This window comes from Oncorhynchus clarkii, chromosome 33, assembly GCF_045791955.1.
Source record: "Oncorhynchus clarkii lewisi isolate Uvic-CL-2024 chromosome 33, UVic_Ocla_1.0, whole genome shotgun sequence".
NCBI classification, from domain to species: domain Eukaryota; kingdom Metazoa; phylum Chordata; class Actinopteri; order Salmoniformes; family Salmonidae; genus Oncorhynchus; species Oncorhynchus clarkii.
The window spans coordinates 38560913-38582941 of record NC_092179.1 but is presented as its reverse complement, the minus strand read 5'-3'; the positions used below and the strand labels follow the sequence as shown (position 1 = coordinate 38582941).

Below are 22029 nucleotides of genomic sequence, written 5' to 3'. Positions count from 1 at the left end.
ATTCATAAAATTCCATTGCAGGACATGGTAGGCTACACCCCAGTAAGAACGCACCAACGTCTTTTTTACATGTGTTTTACAAACGGTATGGACATACATATATGGGCGTTCCTAAAATAAACATTCTGACAACACGGTATGGACGTACATATATGGGCGTTCCTAAAATAAACATTCTGACAACACGGTATGGACGTACATATATGGGCGTTCCTAAAATAAACATTCTGACAACACGGTATGGACGTACATATATGGGCGTTCCTAAAATAAACATTCTGACAACACTGTATGGACATACATATATGGGCGTTCCTAAAATAAACATTCTGACAACAATGTATGGACGTACATATATGGGCGTTCCTAAAATAAACATTCTGACAACACTGTATGGACGTACATATATGGGCGTTCCTAAAATAAACATTCTGACAACCCTGTATGGACATACATATATGGGCGTTCCTAAAATAAACATTCTGACAACACGGTATGGACAGACATATATGGGCGTTCCTAAAATAAACATTCTGACAACACTGTATGGACATACATATATGGGCGTTCCTAAAATAAACATTCTGACAACACTGTATGGACGTACATATATGGCCGTTCCTAAAATAAACATTCTGACAACACTGTATGGACATACATATATGGGCGTTCCTAAAATAAACATTCTGACAACACTGTAGACCAGGGATAGGCACAACTCCAGTCCTCTGGGGACTGACCCTGTTTCTGTATCACTCAAAGATTGAAAAACAAGACGCTGCTTTTGAAAGAAGACCCATCGTAAAAATACAGTTCTCTAATTATCAACAATATTCCTAAAAATAAATAAAAAACAACTATTTTATTAGACTGTTGATAACTGGTAATTTACAGAAACATTGAAGGATAGAGATAAGATTTGATTTCATGGTGTTGATGAAAGAAATGACTCCAAAGCAAAAATGACATTTCTTTTTACAAGTAAATACAACAATGGATGTTCTGCAAATTATTTGGGCTTTTAAATATATTTTTAATCAAATTTTACATTGTTGACGATTTGTGCTTGTAACTAAAACCACATCAACATAAGTGTTTAAAATTATGTTTAAAAAAATAGTGCTCACACTTAATGATATTAAAGTCCCCACACATCTAAAAAAATATATATTGAAAATACTTGATCAATCATTAATTATTGTTTTTAAAGAAGACATTGAATTCTCAGCCAGAAATACAGACAGCTTTTCTAGAAGAGGTCACCCACACATTGAATTCTCAGCCAGAAATACAGACAGCTTTTCTAGAAGAGGTCACCCACACATTGAATTCTCAGCCAGAAATACAGACAGCTTTTCTAGAAGAGGTCACCCACACATTGAATTCTCAGCCAGAAATACTGGCAGCTTTTCTAGAAGAGGTCACCCACACATTGAATTCTCAGCCAGAAATACAGACAGCTTTTCTAGAAGAGGTCACCCACACATTGAATTCTCAGCCAGAAATACAGACAGCTTTTCTAGAAGAGGTCACCCACACATTGAATTCTCAGCCAGAAATACTGGCAGCTTTTCTAGAAGAGGTCACCCACACATTGAATTCTCAGCCAGAAATACAGACAGCTTTTCTAGAAGAGGTCACCCACACATTGAATTCTCAGCCAGAAATACAGACAGCTTTTCTAGAAGAGGTCACCCACACATTGAATTCTCAGCCAGAAATACTGGCAGCTTTTCTAGAAGAGGTCACCCACACATTGAATTCTCAGCCAGAAATACTGGCAGCTTTTCTAGAAGAGGTCACCCACACATTGAATTCTCAGCCAGAAATACAGACAGCTTTTCTAGAAGAGGTCACCCACACATTGAATTCTCAGCCAGAAATACAGACAGCTTTTCTAGAAGAGGTCACCCACACATTGAATTCTCAGCCAGAAATACTGGCAGCTTTTCTAGAAGAGGTCACCCACACATTGAATTCTCAGCCAGAAATACAGACAGCTTTTCTAGAAGAGGTCACCCACACATCTGTAATCATTTAAGTATTTAGTAATGATTCTCTAAAACACGAAACCCTTGAAACTGGCACCTTGGCACAAAGTGTTATCAAAAATGAAAATGAAAAAGCCCATGTTGAGAGTCATCTCAGCTCTAGTGTAGGGCTGGTCACGGATGGAATGGCCCCCTGTTCAGAAAGATGGGTAGAGGTAGGAGTTTTAGTTGTGATTTAATCTAGTTACAGTTCATCTAATTAGATACAGTTTCAACTACTGTTCAAAAGTTTGGGGTCACTTCGAAATGTCCTTGAAAATATACATGAAATTAGTTTAAAAATGAATAGGAAATATAGTCAAGACATTGACAAGGTTATAAATAATGATTTTTTATTATTATTTTTGAATTTTACCGCTTTTTCCTCCCCAATTTCATGGTCTCCAATTGTTTAGTAGCTACTATCTTGTCTCATCGCTACAACTCCCGTACGGGCTCGGGAGAGACGAAGGTTGAAAGTCATGCGTCCTCCGATACACAACCCAACCAAGCCGCACTGCTTCTTAACGCATCCAACCCGGAAGCCAGCCGCACCAATGTGTCGGAGGAAACACCGTGCACCTGGCCACCTTGGCTAGCGCGCACTGCGCCCGGCCCGCCACAGGAGTCGCTGGACATCCCTACCGACCAAGCCCTCCCTAACCCGGACGACGCTAGGCCAATTGTGCGTCGCCTCACGGACCTCCCGGTCGCGGCCGGTTACGACAGAGCCTGGGCACGAACCCAGAGTCTCTGATGGCACAGCTGGCGCTGCAGTACAGCGCCCTTAACCACTGAGCCACCCGGGAGGCCCATAAATAATGATTTTTAATTGAAATAATAATTGTGTCCTTCAAACTTTGCTTTTTGCCGCAATTACAGCCTTGCAGATCTTTGGCATTATAGTTGTCAGTTTGTTGAAGTAATTTGTTGTGCACCGGGGCCTCCCACTCCTCTTTCTATTCTGGTTAGAGCCCGTTTGCGCTGTTCTGTGAAGGGAGTAGTACACAGCGTTGTACCAGATCTTCAGTTTCTTGGCAATTTCTCGCATGGAATAGCCTTCATTTCTCAGAACAATAATAGACTGATCGTTTCAGAAGAAAGTTATTTGTTTCTGGCCATTTTGGGCCTGTAATCGAACCCACAAATGCTGATGCTCCAGATACTCAACTAGTCTAAAGAAGGCCAGTTTTATTGCTTCTTTAATCAGCACAACAGTTTTCAGCTATGCTAACATAATTGCAAAAGGGTTTTCTAATGATCAATTAGCCTTTTAAAATGATAAACTTGGATTAGCTAACACAACGTGCCATTGGAACACAGGAGTGATGGTTGCTGATAATGAGCCTCAGTTCGCCTATGTAGATATTCCATTAAAAATCAGCCGTTTCCAGCTACAATAGTCATTTACAACATTAACAATGTCTACACTGTATTTCTGATCAATTTGATGTTATTTAATGGACAAAAAAAAATGAGTTTCTTTCAAAAACAAGGAAATTCCTAAGTGACCCCAAACTGAACGGTAGTGTGACCGCATGACTGTAAATCACATTGGATTAAAACATCTACAAAATGGCATATATTACTATTACAAACAAATATAAATTAATTAATCTGAATACCTACCATTATGTCCTGCTCCAGATCCTTACATATCTGCCTCTGGAGAAAACAACAACAACAACACAGACAGCATTGTTATTGTTTTTACATTCAGACTCCCAACTAACTACAATCCTACCATGGTTTATGCCAGTAAAATGGGATTTAGTATTTTAACCCAACAATCAAATAGACATTAAGAAGAAGGGTCAAGGGTCAAGCTGCTCATCACCTAAACAGCTCCATAGAATAGAAGGACAGTGTCAAGCTGCTCATCACCTAAACAGCTCCACAGAATAGAAGGACAGGGTCAAGCTGCTCATCACCTAAACAGCTCCATAGAATAGAATGACAGTGTCAAGCTGCTCATCACCTAAACAGCTCCACAGAATAGAAGGACAGGGTCAAGCTGCTCATCAACTAAACAGCTCCATAGAATAGAAGGACAGGGTCAAGCTGCTCATCAACTAAACAGCTCCATAGAAGAGAAGGACAAGGTCAAGCTGCTCATCAACTAAACAGCTCCATAGAATAGAAGGACAGGGTCAAGCTGCTCATCACCTAAACAGCTCCATAGAATAGAAGAACAGGGTCAAGCTGCTCATCAACTAAACAGCTCCATAGAATAGAAGGACAGGGTCAAGCTGCTCATCAACTAAACAGCTCCATAGAATAGAAGGACAGGGTCAAGCTGCTCATCACCTAAACAGCTCCATAGAATAGAAGGACAGGGTCAAGCTGCTCATCAACTAAACAGCTCCATAGAATAGAAGGACAGGGTCAAGCTGCTCATCACCTAAACAGCTCCATAGAATAGAAGGACAGGGTCAAGCTGCTCATCAACTAAACAGCTCCATAGAATAGAAGGACAGGGTCAAGCTGCTCATCACCTAAACAGCTCCATAGAATAGAAGGACAGGGTCAAGCTGCTCATCACCTAAACAGCTCCATAGAATAGAAGGACAGGGTCAAGCTGCTCATCACCTAAACAGCTCCATAGAATAGAAGGACAGGGTCAAGCTGCTCATCACCTAAACAGCTCCATAGAATAGAAGGACAGGGTCAAGCTGCTCATCACCTAAACAGCTCCATAGAATAGAAGGACAGGGTCAAGCTGCTCATCACCTAAACAGCTCCATCCAGGTGTACTCCTCTAACTACTAACTATACTAGTAACTCACCCCAGGTGTACTCCTCTAACTACACTAGTAACTCACCCCAGGTGTACTCCTCTAACTACACTAGTAACTCACCCCAGGTGTACTCCTCTAACTACTAACTATACTAGTAACTCAACCTACGTGTACTCCTCTAACTACACTAGTAACTCACCCCAGGTGTACTCCTCAAACTACTAACTACACTAGTAACTCACCCCAGGTGTACTCCTCTAACTACACTAGTAACTCACCCCAGGTGTACTCCTCTAACTACACTAGTAACTCACCCCAGGTGTACTCCTCAAACTACTAACTACACTAGTAACTCACCCCAGGTGTACTCCTCTAACTACACTAGTAACTCACCCCAGGTGTACTCCTCTAACTACACTAGTAACTCACCCCAGGTGTAGGTCTTCAGGTTCTTCAGGTGGCGGACTCTGCAGGTGTACTCCTCTCCGCTGGCTGGTGTGAATCCAACACTCTTGGTGAGGTGGAACTGCCATCCCTGTTCGAAGGCCAGGTCTGTCTGCTTGGCGTCGGGGATCTCCACGCCGTTCTTCAGGAGCTGGATGCTGATGTCAGGGGGGTGGAAGCCACTCACGTGACAGATCAGGGTGTTGTCCTTCCCATGTTGCCCTGGGTTACGGCTGTACACCTGCACCTTGGGGGGAGCTACAGGGGGAGGAGGGAATGGTACAGTCAGGCAGGCAGGTAGGTCACATGATTTTACATTAATTTTTCAAAATTCTAAATTTCAATAGCTCCCTGGTCATGTGACCCAACTGACTTCAAACAAGGTTCAGAATGTCCTCTGACTGTACCTTCATATCTCACACCCTGATGTCTGTCTACTTTCGTCTCACATGCTATTAGACTTAAATCTGTAAACTTTTGCAGGCCTTCATTTTACATTGTTGTTTACAAAAATGTTTTTGAAGTTAAACTAACTGTTCCAGCCTCCCAATAACTATCTTTCACCTGGACACTGAAAAGATCTGCAAGTGGCTGTATGGCTCTGTCACTCTCAGACATGCGCAGAGCAGACCGAAAAGGGGAAGAGTAGCTCGACTTGAACCACAGGGGTTTCTCTGTAAATAGAGAGTAATCCTAAAGCCACAGACACACCCCTTGACTTTCAATTGGCGCCGTTGTTGACCTGTATGTATTCTCTCCTGATTGGTCTCTGTGGTGCTTAGCCAATGGGAACTCCCTCTCTCCTGATTGGTCTCTGTGGTGCTTAGCCAATGGGAACTCCATCTCTCCTGATTGGTCTCTGTGGTGCTTAGCCAATGGGAACTCTGTTGCCGGCCCCATCATAAAGGTTTTTACACAGCCTGTCAGTCTGACTGACGTGCCAGAGGTACGAGGATACACCTCCTCCTTTGTATTTATGGGGAACAAATATTTCCAAACACTTTGGATCCTATTCTTGGACAGTTAGAAGACACAATGCATCAATGCAACAACATTTTTTGGGGGGGAGTGAAACTGTCACTTCATATTTTTTTTCTTAAAGTCTACAAACGCTCTACATTTATTCACTCTGTGATAGGGTTGGATCCTATATGCTATTTTTTATTATTTTTGTCCTGTAAATAGTTCAGTGCCTATAATTTAGGCTGCGTGTAGAATGGGGCATGAAGGAAATGACCTCTACTAGATTATAGTGATAAGGAAAACAGCATACAAATGTGGCTTGTGTATTAATTTGCCTATAAACTAATCAGACTTCCATTATGTTTACAGAAAGAGAATAGTTCAAATGAGAAGATCCTGCCATGGAAAAGACGACTGGGCGGACATAAAGTGGAAAGGAGGGGAAATAACTCCCAGCATGCAGCAGGACACCTTCAGCTGTAATGCAGGTTTGTTTGATGGTTATATTTTCAATAACGAATGGTTCGCTGTTATGTGACAATCAGGTCAAACACTCCATTTTATGTTTTTAGGTGTAGGTGGCTAAAGGAAGTTGCACAGAACTTCCCCAACATCCCAAATTGATATAAAACCTTCACAAAAAATGGAGCAACTACGAAAAGAAATGGCTGAGGATATACTAAACATGTCTGGTAATGTAATGACATTTAATCCAAAGTAAATGTAAATGATTTATTTTTATGTAGTTGTGTGGGACAGCCATGTGTTCAGTTCATGTCTATGTTTTCAGAGTTGAAACAAAGCCAACAACTGCTTCATGTGTGCCACTGATAAAGAACCTGGATGTGGCCTCAAAAGACTGACTGGGTTAGTAACTTTATTTAACATGTTTATAATCTTTTTGACAACAGTGACGGCAACTAAGACAATTTATGATATAACACAATGGACGGCTAATTCATCATTGATATTATTTATAATGTGTTCCGTTTTGTTTTGTTTTTAGACTGGATGGTTTGCATGCAAACGGTGGTTCCATGTGCTGTAACTGGGAATGAAGATAAGAGTTCAACAGAGTAAAGAACACAAACAGGAAGTGCAGTCTTTGTTGTTGATAATGTCTGCTCTACCCCATCCACACTGAAGAGGCTCTGACGTGTACATCAACCAGGGATAATGTCTGCATTACCCCATCCACACTGAAGAGGCTCTGACATGTACATCCACCAGGGATGAAGAGGAAGTTAACCAGGGATAATGTCTGCATTCCCCCATCCACACTGAAGAGACTCTGACATGTACATCAACCAGGGTTAATGTCTGCATTCCCCCATCCACACTGAAGAGGCTCTGACATGTACATCAACCAGGGTTAATGTCTGCATTACCCCATCCACACTGAAGAGGCTCTGACATGTACATCAACCAGGGTTAATGTCTGCATTACCCCATCCACACTGAAGAGGCTCTGACATGTACATCAACCAGGGTTAATGTCTGCATTACCCCATCCACACTGAAGAGGCTCTGACATGTACATCAACCAGGGTTAATGTCTGCATTACCCCATCCACACTGAAGAGGCTCTGACATGTACATCAACCAGGGTTAATGTATGCATTACCCCATCCACACTGAAGAGGCTCTGACGTGTACATCAACCAGGGATAATGTCTGCATTACCCCATCCACACTGAAGAGGCTCTGACATGTACATCAACCAGGGTTAATGTATGCATTACCCCATCCACACTGAAGAGGCTCTGACATCTACATCAACCAGGGTTAATGTCTGCATTACCCCATCCACACTGAAGAGGCTCTGACATGTACATCAACCAGGGTTAATGTCTGCATTACCCCATCCACACTGAAGAGGCTCTGACATGTACATCAACCAGGGATAATGTCTGCATTACCCCATCCACACTGAAGAGGCTCTGACATGTACATCACCCAGGGTTAATGTCTGCATTACCCCATCCACACTGAAGAGGCTCTGACATGTACATCAATCAGGGTTAATGTCTGCATTACCCCATCCACACTGAAGAGGCTCTGACATGTACATCAACCAGGGTTAATGTATGCATTACCCCATCCACACTGAAGAGGCTCTGACATGTACATCAACCAGGGTTAATGTCTGCATTACCCCATCCACACTGAAGAGGCTCTGACATGTACATCAACCAGGGTTAATGTCTGCATTACCCCATCCACACTGAAGAGGCTCTGACGTGTACATCAACCAGGGTTAATGTCTGCATTACCCCATCCACACTGAAGAGGCTCTGACATGTACATCAACCAGGGTTAATGTCTGCATTACCCCATCCACACTGAAGAGGCTCTGACATGTACATCAACCAGGGTTAATGTATGCATTACCCCATCCACACTGAAGAGGCTCTGACGTGTACATCAACCAGGGTTAATGTCTGCATTACCCCATCCACACTGAAGAGGCTCTGACATGTACATCAACCAGGGTTAATGTCTGCATTACCCCATCCACACTGAAAAGGCTCTGACATGTACATCAACCAGGGATAATGTCTGCATTACCCCATCCACACTGAAGAGACTCTGACATGTACATCAACCAGGGTTAATGTATGCATTACCCCATCCACACTGAAGAGGCTCTGACGTGTACATCAACCAGGGTTAATGTCTGCATTACCCCATCCACACTGAAGAGGCTCTGACATGTACATCAACCAGGGATAATGTCTGCATTACCCCATCCACACTGAAGAGACTCTGACATGTACATCAACCAGGGTTAATGTATGCTATACCCCATCCACACTGAAGAGGCTCTGACATGTACATCAACCAGGGTTAATGTCTGCATTACCCCATCCACACTGAAGAGGCTCTGACGTGTACATCAACCAGGGTTAATGTCTGCATTACCCCATCCACACTGAAGAGGCTCTGACATGTACATCAACCAGGGTTAATGTCTGCATTACCCCATCCACACTGAAGAGGCTCTGACATGTACATCAACCAGGGATAATGTCTGCATTACCCCATCCACACTGAAGAGACTCTGACATGTACATCAACCAGGGTTAATGTATGCATTACCCCATCCACACTGAAGAGGCTCTGACGTGTACATCAACCAGGGTTAATGTCTGCATTACCCCATCCACACTGAAGAGGCTCTGACGTGTACATCAACCAGGGTTAATGTCTGCATTACCCCATCCACACTGAAGAGGCTCTGACATGTACATCAACCAGGGTTAATGTCTGCATTACCCCATCCACACTGAAGAGGCTCTGACATGTACATCAACCAGGGTTAATGTCTGCATTACCCCATCCACACTGAAGAGGCTCTGACATGTACATCAACCAGGGTTAATGTCTGCATTACCCCATCCACACTGAAGAGGCTCTGACATGTACATCAACCAGGGTTAATGTCTGCATTACCCCATCCACACTGAAGAGGCTCTGACATGTTACCCCATCCACACTGAAGAGGCTCTGACATGTACATCAACCAGGGTTAATGTCTGCATTACCCCATCCACACTGAAGAGGCTCTGACGTGTACATCAACCAGGGTTAATGTCTGCATTACCCCATCCACACTGAAGAGGCTCTGACATGTACATCAACCAGGGTTAATGTCTGCATTACCCCATCCACACTGAAGAGGCTCTGACATGTACATCAACCAGGGTTAATGTCTGCATTACCCCATCCACACTGAAGAGGCTCTGACATGTACATCAACCAGGGTTAATGTCTGCATTACCCCATCCACACTGAAGAGGCTCTGACATGTACATCAACCAGGGTTAATGTCTGCATTACCCCATCCACACTGAAGAGGCTCTGACATGTACATCAACCAGGGTTAATGTCTGCATTACCCCATCCACACTGAAGAGGCTCTGACATGTACATCAACCAGGGTTAATGTCTGCATTACCCCATCCACACTGAAGAGGCTCTGACATGTACATCAACCAGGGTTAATGTCTGCATTACCCCATCCACACTGAAGAGGCTCTGACATGTACATCAACCAGGGTTAATGTCTGCATTACCCCATCCACACTGAAGAGGCTCTGACATGTACATCAACCAGGGTTAATGTCTGCATTACCCCATCCACACTGAAGAGGCTCTGACATGTACATCAACCAGGGTTAATGTCTGCATTACCCCATCCACACTGAAGAGGCTCTGACATGTACATCAACCAGGGTTAATGTCTGCATTACCCCATCCACACTGAAGAGGCTCTGACATGTACATCAACCAGGGTTAATGTCTGCATTACCCCATCCACACTGAAGAGGCTCTGACATGTACATCAACCAGGGTTAATGTCTGCATTACCCCATCCACACTGAAGAGGCTCTGACATGTACATCAACCAGGGTTAATGTCTGCATTACCCCATCCACACTGAAGAGGCTCTGACATGTACATCAACCAGGGTTAATGTCTGCATTACCCCATCCACACTGAAGAGGCTCTGACATGTACATCAACCAGGGTTAATGTCTGCATTACCCCATCCACACTGAAGAGGCTCTGACATGTACATCAACCAGGGTTAATGTCTGCATTACCCCATCCACACTGAAGAGGCTCTGACATGTACATCAACCAGGGTTAATGTCTGCATTACCCCATCCACACTGAAGAGGCTCTGACATGTACATCAACCAGGGTTAATGTCTGCATTACCCCATCCACACTGAAGAGGCTCTGACATGTACATCAACCAGGGTTAATGTCTGCATTACCCCATCCACACTGAAGAGGCTCTGACATGTACATCAACCAGGGTTAATGTCTGCATTACCCCATCCACACTGAAGAGGCTCTGACATGTACATCAACCAGGGTTAATGTCTGCATTACCCCATCCACACTGAAGAGGCTCTGACATGTACATCAACCAGGGTTAATGTCTGCATTACCCCATCCACACTGAAGAGGCTCTGACATGTACATCAACCAGGGTTAATGTCTGCATTACCCCATCCACACTGAAGAGGCTCTGACATGTACATCAACCAGGGTTAATGTCTGCATTACCCCATCCACACTGAAGAGGCTCTGACATGTACATGTACATCAACCAGGGTTAATGTCAACCTGCATTACCCCATCCACACTGAAGAGGCTCTGACATGTACATCAACCAGGGTTAATGTCTGCATTACCCCATCCACACTGAAGAGGCTCTGACATGTACATCAACCAGGGTTAATGTCTGCATTACCCCATCCACACTGAAGAGGCTCTGACATGTACATCAACCAGGGTTAATGTCTGCATTACCCCATCCACACTGAAGAGGCTCTGACATGTACATCAACCAGGGTTAATGTCTGCATTACCCCATCCACACTGAAGAGGCTCTGACATGTACATCAACCAGGGTTAATGTCTGCATTACCCCATCCACACTGAAGAGGCTCTGACATGTACATCAACCAGGGTTAATGTCTGCATTACCCCATCCACACTGAAGAGGCTCTGACATGTACATCAACCAGGGTTAATGTCTGCATTACCCCATCCACACTGAAGAGGCTCTGACGTGTACATCAACCAGGGTTAATGTCTGCATTACCCCATCCACACTGAAGAGGCTCTGACATGTACATCAACCAGGGTTAATGTCTGCATTACCCCATCCACACTGAAGAGGCTCTGACATGTACATCAACCAGGGTTAATGTCTGCATTACCCCATCCACACTGAAGAGGCTCTGACATGTACATCAACCAGGGTTAATGTCTGCATTACCCCATCCACACTGAAGAGGCTCTGACATGTACATCAACCAGGGTTAATGTCTGCATTACCCCATCCACACTGAAGAGGCTCTGACATGTACATCAACCAGGGATAATGTCTGCATTACCCCATCCACACTGAAGAGACTCTGACATGTACATCAACCAGGGTTAATGTCTGCATTACCCCATCCACACTGAAGAGGCTCTGACATGTACATCAACCAGGGTTAATGTCTGCATTACCCCATCCACACTGAAGAGGCTCTGACGTGTACATCAACCAGGGTTAATGTCTGCATTACCCCATCCACACTGAAGAGGCTCTGACATGTACATCAACCAGGGTTAATGTCTGCATTACCCCATCCACACTGAAGAGGCTCTGACATGTACATCAACCAGGGTTAATGTCTGCATTACCCCATCCACACTGAAGAGGCTCTGACATGTACATCAACCAGGGTTAATGTATGCATTACCCCATCCACACTGAAGAGGCTCTGACGTGTACATCAACCAGGGTTAATGTCTGCATTACCCCATCCACACTGAAGAGGCTCTGACGTGTACATCAACCAGGGTTAATGTCATGCATTACCCCATCCACACTGAAGAGGCTCTGACATGTACATCAACCAGGGTTAATGTCTGCATTACCCCATCCACACTGAAGAGGCTCTGACATGTACATCAACCAGGGTTAATGTCTGCATTACCCCATCCACACTGAAGAGGCTCTGACATGTACATCAACCAGGGTTAATGTCTGCATTACCCCATCCACACTGAAGAGGCTCTGACATGTACATCAACCAGGGTTAATGTCTGCATTACCCCATCCACACTGAAGAGGCTCTGACATGTACATCAACCAGGGTTAATGTATGCATTACCCCATCCACACTGAAGAGGCTCTGACATGTACATCAACCAGGGTTAATGTCTGCATTACCCCATCCACACTGAAGAGGCTCTGACATGTACATCAACCAGGGTTAATGTCTGCATTACCCCATCCACACTGAAGAGGCTCTGACATGTACATCAACCAGGGTTAATGTCTGCATTACCCCATCCACACTGAAGAGGCTCTGACATGTACATCAACCAGGGTTAATGTCTGCATTACCCCATCCACACTGAAGAGGCTCTGACATGTACATCAACCAGGGTTAATGTCTGCATTACCCCATCCACACTGAAGAGGCTCTGACATGTACATCAACCAGGGTTAATGTCTGCATTACCCCATCCACACTGAAGAGGCTCTGACATGTACATCAACCAGGGTTAATGTCTGCATTACCCCATCCACACTGAAGAGGCTCTGACATGTACATCAACCAGGGTTAATGTCTGCATTACCCCATCCACACTGAAGAGGCTCTGACATGTACATCAACCAGGGTTAATGTCTGCATTACCCCATCCACACTGAAGAGGCTCTGACATGTACATCAACCAGGGTTAATGTCTGCATTACCCCATCCACACTGAAGAGGCTCTGACATGTACATCAACCAGGGTTAATGTCTGCATTACCCCATCCACACTGAAGAGGCTCTGACATGTACATCAACCAGGGTTAATGTCTGCATTACCCCATCCACACTGAAGAGGCTCTGACATGTACATCAACCAGGGTTAATGTCTGCATTACCCCATCCACACTGAAGAGGCTCTGACGTGTACATCAACCAGGGTTAATGTCTGCATTACCCCATCCACACTGAAGAGGCTCTGACATGTACATCAACCAGGGTTAATGTCTGCATTACCCCATCCACACTGAAGAGGCTCTGACATGTACATCAACCAGGGTTAATGTCTGCATTACCCCATCCACACTGAAGAGGCTCTGACATGTACATCAACCAGGGTTAATGTCTGCATTACCCCATCCACACTGAAGAGGCTCTGACATGTACATCAACCAGGGTTAATGTCTGCATTACCCCATCCACACTGAAGAGGCTCTGACATGTACATCAACCAGGGTTAATGTCTGCATTACCCCATCCACACTGAAGAGGCTCTGACATGTACATCAACCAGGGTTAATGTCTGCATTACCCCATCCACACTGAAGAGGCTCTGACATGTACATCAACCAGGGTTAATGTCTGCATTACCCCATCCACACTGAAGAGGCTCTGACATGTACATCAACCAGGGTTAATGTCTGCATTCCCCCATCCACACTGAAGAGGCTCTGACATGTACATCAACCAGGGTTAATGTCTGCATTCCCCCATCCACACTGAAGAGGCTCTGACATGTACATCAACCAGGGATAAAGAGGAAGTTAACCAGGGATAAAGAGGAAGTTAACGCTCTGACATGTACATCCACCAGGGATAAAGAGGAAGTTAACACTCTGACATGTACATCCACCAGGGTTAATGTATGCTATACCCCATCCACACTGAAGAGGCTCTGACATGTACATCAACCAGGGATAAAGAGGAAGTTAACCAGGGATAAAGAGGAAGTTAACGCTCTGACATGTACATCCACCAGGGATAAAGAGGAAGTTAACACTCTGACATGTACATCCACCAGGGTTAATGTATGCTATACCCCATCCACACTGAAGAGGCTCTGACATGTACATCAACCAGGGTTAATGTATGCTATACCCCATCCACACTGAAGAGGCTCTGACATGTACATCAACCAGGGATAAAGAGGAAGTTAACACTGTGTAATGTACATCACCCAGGGATAAAGAGGAAGTTAACACTGTGTAATGTACATCAACCAGGGATAAAGAGGAAGTTAACACTGTGTAATGTACATCAACCAGGGATAAAGAGGAAGTTAACACTGTGTAATGTACATCAACCAGGGATAAAGAGGAAGTTAACACTGTGTAATGTACATCAACCAGGGATAAAGAGGAAGTTAACACTGTGTAATGTACATCACCCAGGGATGAAGAGGAAGTTAACACTGTGTAATGTACATCACCCAGGGATAAAGAGGAAGTTAACACTGTGTAATGTACATCCACCAGGGATAAAGAGGAAGTTAACACTGTGTAATGTACATCCACCAGGGATAAAGAGGAAGTTAACACTGTGTAATGTACATCAACCAGGGATAAAGAGGAAGTTAACACTGTGTAATGTACATCACCCAGGGATGAAGAGGAAGTTAACACTGTGTAATGTACATCACCCAGGGATAAAGAGGAAGTTAACACTGTGTAATGTACATCACCCAGGGATAAAGAGGAAGTTAACACTGTGTAATGTACATCACCCAGGGATGAAGAGGAAGTTAACACTGTGTAATGTACATCACCCAGGGATAAAGAGGAAGTTAACACTGTGTAATGTACATCCACCAGGGATAAAGAGGAAGTTAACACTGTGTAATGTACATCCACCAGGGATAAAGAGGAAGTTAACGCTCTGACATGAACATCAACCAGGGATAAAGAGGAAGTTAACACTCTGACGTGTACATCAACCAGGGATAAAGAGGAAGTTAACCAGGGATAAAGAGGAAGTTAACCAGGGATAAAGAGGAAGTTAACACTCTGACATGTACATCAACCAGGGATAAAGAGGAAGTTAACACTGTGTAATGTACATCCACCAGGGATAAAGAGGAAGTTAACACTGTGTAATGTACATCCACCAGGGATAAAGAGGAAGTTAACACTGTGTAATGTACATCCACCAGGGATAAAGAGGAAGTTAACGCTGTGTAATGTACATCAACCAGGGATAAAGAGGAAGTTAACACTGTGTAATGTACATCCACCAGGGATAAAGAGGAAGTTAACACTGTGTAATGTACATCAACCAGGGATAAAGAGGAAGTTAACACTGTGTAATGTACATCACCCAGGGATGAAGAGGAAGTTAACACTGTGTAATGTACATCACCCAGGGATAAAGAGGAAGTTAACACTGTGTAATGTACATCCACCAGGGATAAAGAGGAAGTTAACACTGTGTAATGTACATCAACCAGGGATAAAGAGGAAGTTAACACTGTGTAATGTACATCACCCAGGGATGAAGAGGAAGTTAACACTGTGTAATGTACATCACCCAGGGATAAAGAGGAAGTTAACACTGTGTAATGTACATCACCCAGGGATAAAGAGGAAGTTAACACTGTGTAATGTACATCACCCAGGGATGAAGAGGAAGTTAACACTGTGTAATGTACATCACCCAGGGATAAAGAGGAAGTTAACACTGTGTAATGTACATCCACCAGGGATAAAGAGGAAGTTAACACTGTGTAATGTACATCCACCAGGGATAAAGAGGAAGTTAACGCTCTGACATGAACATCAACCAGGGATAAAGAGGAAGTTAACACTCTGACGTGTACATCAACCAGGGATAAAGAGGAAGTTAACCAGGGATAAAGAGGAAGTTAACCAGGGATAAAGAGGAAGTTAACACTCTGACATGTACATCAACCAGGGATAAAGAGGAAGTTAACACTGTGTAATGTACATCCACCAGGGATAAAGAGGAAGTTAACACTGTGTAATGTACATCCACCAGGGATAAAGAGGAAGTTAACACTGTGTAATGTACATCCACCAGGGATAAAGAGGAAGTTAACGCTGTGTAATGTACATCAACCAGGGATAAAGAGGAAGTTAACACTGTGTAATGTACATCCACCAGGGATAAAGAGGAAGTTAACACTGTGTAATGTACATCCACCAGGGATAAAGAGGAAGTTAACACTGTGTAATGTACATCCACCAGGGATAAAGAGGAAGTTAACGCTCTGACATGAACATCAACCAGGGATAAAGAGGAAGTTAACACTCTGACGTGTACATCAACCAGGGATAAAGAGGAAGTTAACACTGTGTAATGTACATCAACCAGGGATAAAGAGGAAGTTAACCAGGGATAAAGAGGAAGTTAACACTGTGTAATGTACATCAACCAGGGATAAAGAGAAAGTTAACCAGGGATAAAGAGGAAGTTAACACTCTGACATGTACATCAACCAGGGATAAAGAGGAAGTTAACACTGTGTAATGTACATCCACCAGGGATAAAGAGGAAGTTAACACTGTGTAATGTACATCACCCAGGGATGAAGAGGAAGTTAACACTGTGTAATGTACATCAACCAGGGATAAAGAGGAAGTTAACCAGGGATAAAGAGGAAGTTAACACTCTGACATGTACATCAACCAGGGATGAAGAGGAAGTTAACACTCTGACATGTACATCAACCAGGGATAAAGAGGAAGTTAACACTCTGACATGTACATCAACCAGGGATAAAGAGGAAGTTAACACTGTAAATGTACATCCACCAGGGATAAAGAGGAAGTTAACACTCTGACATGTACATCAACCAGGGATAAAGAGGAAGTTAACGCTGTGTAATGTACATCCACCAGGGATAAAGAGGAAGTTAACATTGTGTAATGTACATCCACCAGGGATAAAGAGGAAGTTAACACTCTGACATGTACATCAACCAGGGATAAAGAGGAAGTTAACGCTGTGTAATGTACATCCACCAGGGATAAAGAGGAAGTTAACACTGTGTAATGTACATCCACCAGGGATAAAGAGGAAGTTAACACTGTGTAATGTACATCCACCAGGGATAAAGAGGAAGTTAACACTGTGTAATGTACATCCACCAGGGATAAAGAGGAAGTTAACACTGTGTAATGTACATCCACCAGGGATAAAGAGGAAGTTAACACTGTGTAATGTACATCCACCAGGGATAAAGAGGAAGTTAACACTGTGTAATGTACATCCACCAGGGATAAAGAGGAAGTTAACACTCTGACGTACATCAACCAGGGATAAAGAGGAAGTTAACACTGTGTAATGTACATCCACCAGGGATGAAGAGGAAGTTAACACTGTGTAATGTACATCACCCAGGGATAAAGAGGAAGTTAACACTCTGACGTACATCAACCAGGGATAAAGAGGAAGTTAACACTGTGTAATGTACATCAACCAGGGATAAAGAGGAAGTTAACACTCTGACGTACATCAACCAGGGATAAAGAGGAAGTTAACACTGTGTAATGTACATCAACCAGGGATAAAGAGGAAGTTAACACTGTGTAATGTACATCAACCAGGGATAAAGAGGAAGTTAACACTGTGTAATGTACATCAACCAGGGATAAAGAGGAAGTTAACACTGTGTAATGTACATCAACCAGGGATAAAGAGGAAGTTAACACTGTGTAATGTACATCAACCAGGGATAAAGAGGAAGTTAACCAGGGATAAAGAGGAAGTTAACCAGGGATAAAGAGGAAGTTAACACTGTGTAATGTACATCAACCAGGGATAAAGAGGAAGTTAACACTGTGTAATGTACATCAACCAGGGATAAAGAGGAAGTTAACCAGGGATAAAGAGGAAGTTAACACTGTGTAATGTTTCGTACTTATTAGAAGTAAAATGTCTGTTGACATGATGATAAAGATTTAAAGGTCTACTGTTTAATTTGTCAACATTACATTTTGATTCATTGATTTACTGGCCACCATTACTGTGGTTCCCTGTTCAGTATATATATATTGACCAGTCTACCTCACCAGCTCACTCTCCATCCCTGTCCAGTCTACCTCACCAGCTCACTCTCCATCCCTGTCCAGTCTACCTCACCAGCTCACTCTCCATCCCTGTTCAGTATATGTATTGTCCAGTCTACCTCACCAGCTCACCCTCCATCCCTATCCAGTCTACCTCACCAGCTCACTCTCCATCCCTGTCCAGTCTACCTCACCAGCTCACTCTCCATCCCTGTTCAGTATATGTACTGACCAGTCTACCTCACCAGCTCACTCTCCATCCCTGTCCAGTATATATATATTGACCAGTCTACCTCACCAGCTCACTCTCCATCCCTGTCCAGTATATATATTGACCAGTCTACCTCACTAGCTCACTCTCCATCCCTGTCCAGTATATATATTGACCAGTCTACATCACCAGCTCACTCTCCATCCCTGTCCAGTCTACCTCACCAGCTCACTCTCCATCCCTGTCCAGTATATGTATTGTCCAGTCTACCTCACCAGCTCACTCTCCATCCCTGTCCAGTCTACCTCACCAGCTCACTCTCCATCCCTGTCCAGTCTACCTCACCATCTCACTCTCCATCCCTGTCCAGTCTACCTCACCATCTCACTCTCCATCCCTGTCCAGTCTATCTCACCAGCTCACTCTCCATCCCTGTCCAGTCTACCTCACCAGCTCACTCTCCATCCCTGTCCAGTCTACCTCACTCTCCATCCCTGTCCAGTCTACCTCACCAGCTCACTCTCCATCCCTGTCCAGTCTACCTCACCAGCTCACTCTCCATCCCTGTCCAGTCTACCTCACCAGCTCACTCTCCATCCCTGTCCAGTCTACCTCACTCTCCATCCCTGTCCAGTCTACCTCACTCTCCATCCCTGTCCAGTCTACCTCACTCTCCATCCCTGTCCAGTCTACCTCACTCTCCATCCCTGTCCAGTCTACCTCACTCTCCATCCCTGTCCAGTCTACCTCACTCTCCATCCCTGTCCAGTCTACCTCACTCTCAATCCCTGTCCAGTCTACCTCACTCTCCATCCCTGTCCAGTCTACCTCACTCTCCATCCCTGTCCAGTCTAGCTCACTCTCCATCCCTGTCCAGTCTACCTCACTCTCCATCCCTGTCCAGTCTACCTCACTCTCAATCCCTGTCCAGTCTACCTCACTCTCCATCCCTGTCCAGTCTACCTCACTCTCCATCCCTGTCCAGTCTACCTCACTCTCCATCCCTGTCCAGTCTAGCTCACTCTCCATCCCTGTCCAGTCTACCTCACTCTCCATCCCTGTCCAGTCTACCTCACTCTCCATCCCTGTCCAGTCTAGCTCACTCTCCATCCCTGTCGAGTCTACCTCACTCTCCATCCCTGTCCAGTCTACCTCACTCTCCATCCCTGTCCAGTCTACCTCACTCTCCATCCCTGTCCAGTCTACCTCACTCTCCATCCCTGTCCAGTCTACCTCACCAGCTCACTCTCCATCCCTGTCCAGCCTACCTCACCATCTCACTCTCCATCCCTGTCCAGCCTACCTCACCATCTCACTCTCCATCCCTGTCCAGCCTACCTCACCATCTCACTCTCCATCCCTGCTTTGGACAATTAACAACATGACTCTCGTACTTTGTCCTTTTCCTTTATGGTTGATATTAACGACAAAAGGGAGATATTATCTGTCTCTCTCCTATCGTGTACCGCTGTTAAATACTGTGGAAAAAAAAAAAAACCAGGGAAAATAAGTCCTTAAAAACTACAAATGACTATAGATAAATGATAAAGAAAAGGCTAAACACAACACTGGACTGAACCCCCTAATTGTCAAAATAATAATAATAATGTACAACAATATAGAAGATACATGACCAGAGGTTATGCAATATGGGTGTATATCTACTGCACGCTTCTTAGGGACCAAGGAGTTATTGCAATTTAAAACTAGGAAAAATGTACGTGGCACTGTGTGTGATTATAGAGTACACAAACAAGAGTGTGCAATATTAGAAGGGTAGTCAGTGGACATTATGCACCTTGCTTGAAATCAGTTGGGTCACATGACCAAGGAGCTATTGACATTCAAATGTAAAAAGTTTGAACTTTGTTTACGCTCCCTAACTAACTAGGACTACAACATTTTGCTCACATTTCCACATGTTTATTAGCTTTGGAAAGCGAATTCATGTCACAATCGTGAAAATAAGACCTGTGCAATGTTGTGCTGCAATTTTTCCAACATCATGACATTTATTTGAAGTCTGCGGCTCAAGTGGTTTGAAAGCTATTGAGGTTTGAAAACGCGAATATCCGTTGAATATCCAACTTGAAACGGTCTTTACCTCGGTAAACTATTATGACCCCTCTATGGAAAGGGAAGACTCTCACAAACACGTTTTGCACCTATTTAGCTCCCCATAGGTGTCATGACTCTTCAACACATACAAACGAATGGAAGAATGGAGGTAGTTTTGTGCCTACAAAAATAAGGGGTTAAATGATATATAGATATAAAACAAACACTTCAAAAACCTTACGATTTATTTGTAGACTTTTTTGCCATTTAAGAATGTTATTCAATGCGTATATATGGGCACTAATAGTAAACATCAAATTCAATATTGTATCAAGTAATAATAGCTGCCTAATAATTTGTTTATCGTTTCCTTAAAACAATGTTAAGGAAATATCTAACTGTTTTCACGAAGGTCATGGGTGACAAAGACAATCCCTTCAATAATTATGACAAAGTGATAACTCTTAACCTCTTACATTCTTTTGCGTTTATGAACCCCAGGAAGACGCAGAAAGCGATCACGGACAAAACAGTTTTCATGATTTCTTTCCAAGGCTGAAAAAATATAAAACTGCGACAAACAAAACAGACTTTGCAGCCGGTGTCTGAAGAAAGCAAAATATATATTCTTCGTGATATGTAGTAAAGCCGCACCCACTTCGATTGATGCGCCAATTGAAAATCGTACTTCGCAGTTGCTATGCAGGCTTCACCTCTCGATGTTTCTCTAGGTTGATCCAGGGTCGTCGCTAGTTAATACAGCCACAAAGTCATAATTATGGCTAAACCCCACCCATAATTATCTGATTTTAAACCCAACCGTAACCACAGTTGCTATTAACTTTGTGCCTAACCTTAAATTGAGACCCAAAAGGTTACAGGGCTAGAAGAGAAACAGCTTTTGTGAAATGAACGTGAGAATTTACTTTTCATAGCAGGTTAGGAGAATTTGGATAAGGTTTGGAAAAGGGTTTGCTGAAATGCAAAATAAAAAAAACATGAATTTGACAAAAGCTGTATCCCTTCTAGCCATGGCAGTCTGTTACAAAGTTGACGCAATCTTCCTTTTACCAGTTACAATGCTGGACATGCATTGCATTGAGACAAAGTATATGGTAATAAAGTATGGTGTATGATCTGAAATGTCAACATTGTATCATCACCCATTATAATGCTGTAGACTACTCCTCTGCACACATTGCCTACCTGCCTTGGCAATGTGAGTAGCTT

General features: G+C 43.7%; 2 protein-coding genes across 2 annotated transcripts in view; both read right to left on the bottom strand.

Moving 5' to 3' along the window:
• The window catches only part of LOC139392874 (beta-2-microglobulin-like), a 613933-nt gene that overhangs the window by 14516 nt on the left and 577388 nt on the right, over nt 1–22029 (bottom strand). The gene's annotated exons all lie outside the window — the stretch shown is intronic.
• LOC139392877 (beta-2-microglobulin-like) lies at nt 1626–21469 on the bottom strand. Its single transcript, XM_071141195.1, has 4 exons — nt 21276–21469; nt 5198–5470; nt 3660–3695; nt 1626–2184 (listed from the first exon to the last, which is right to left on the bottom strand). Exons 1-3 carry the CDS (start codon nt 21337–21339, stop codon nt 3682–3684), a joined length of 351 nt encoding a protein of 116 aa, XP_070997296.1. The 5' UTR covers nt 21340–21469; the 3' UTR covers nt 1626–2184; nt 3660–3681.

Bases quoted from the DNA above. Each gene is read 5' to 3' on its own strand.
- LOC139392877 (XM_071141195.1), bottom strand. From the start codon at position 21,339: ATGAAAACTGTTTTGTCCGTGATCGCTTTCTGCGTCTTCCTGGGGTTC. The intron at 5,471-21,275 runs GTAAGAGGTTAA...CTCCCCCTGTAG, and splicing joins GTTCATAAACGCAAAAGAAT to CTCCCCCCAAGGTGCAGGTG.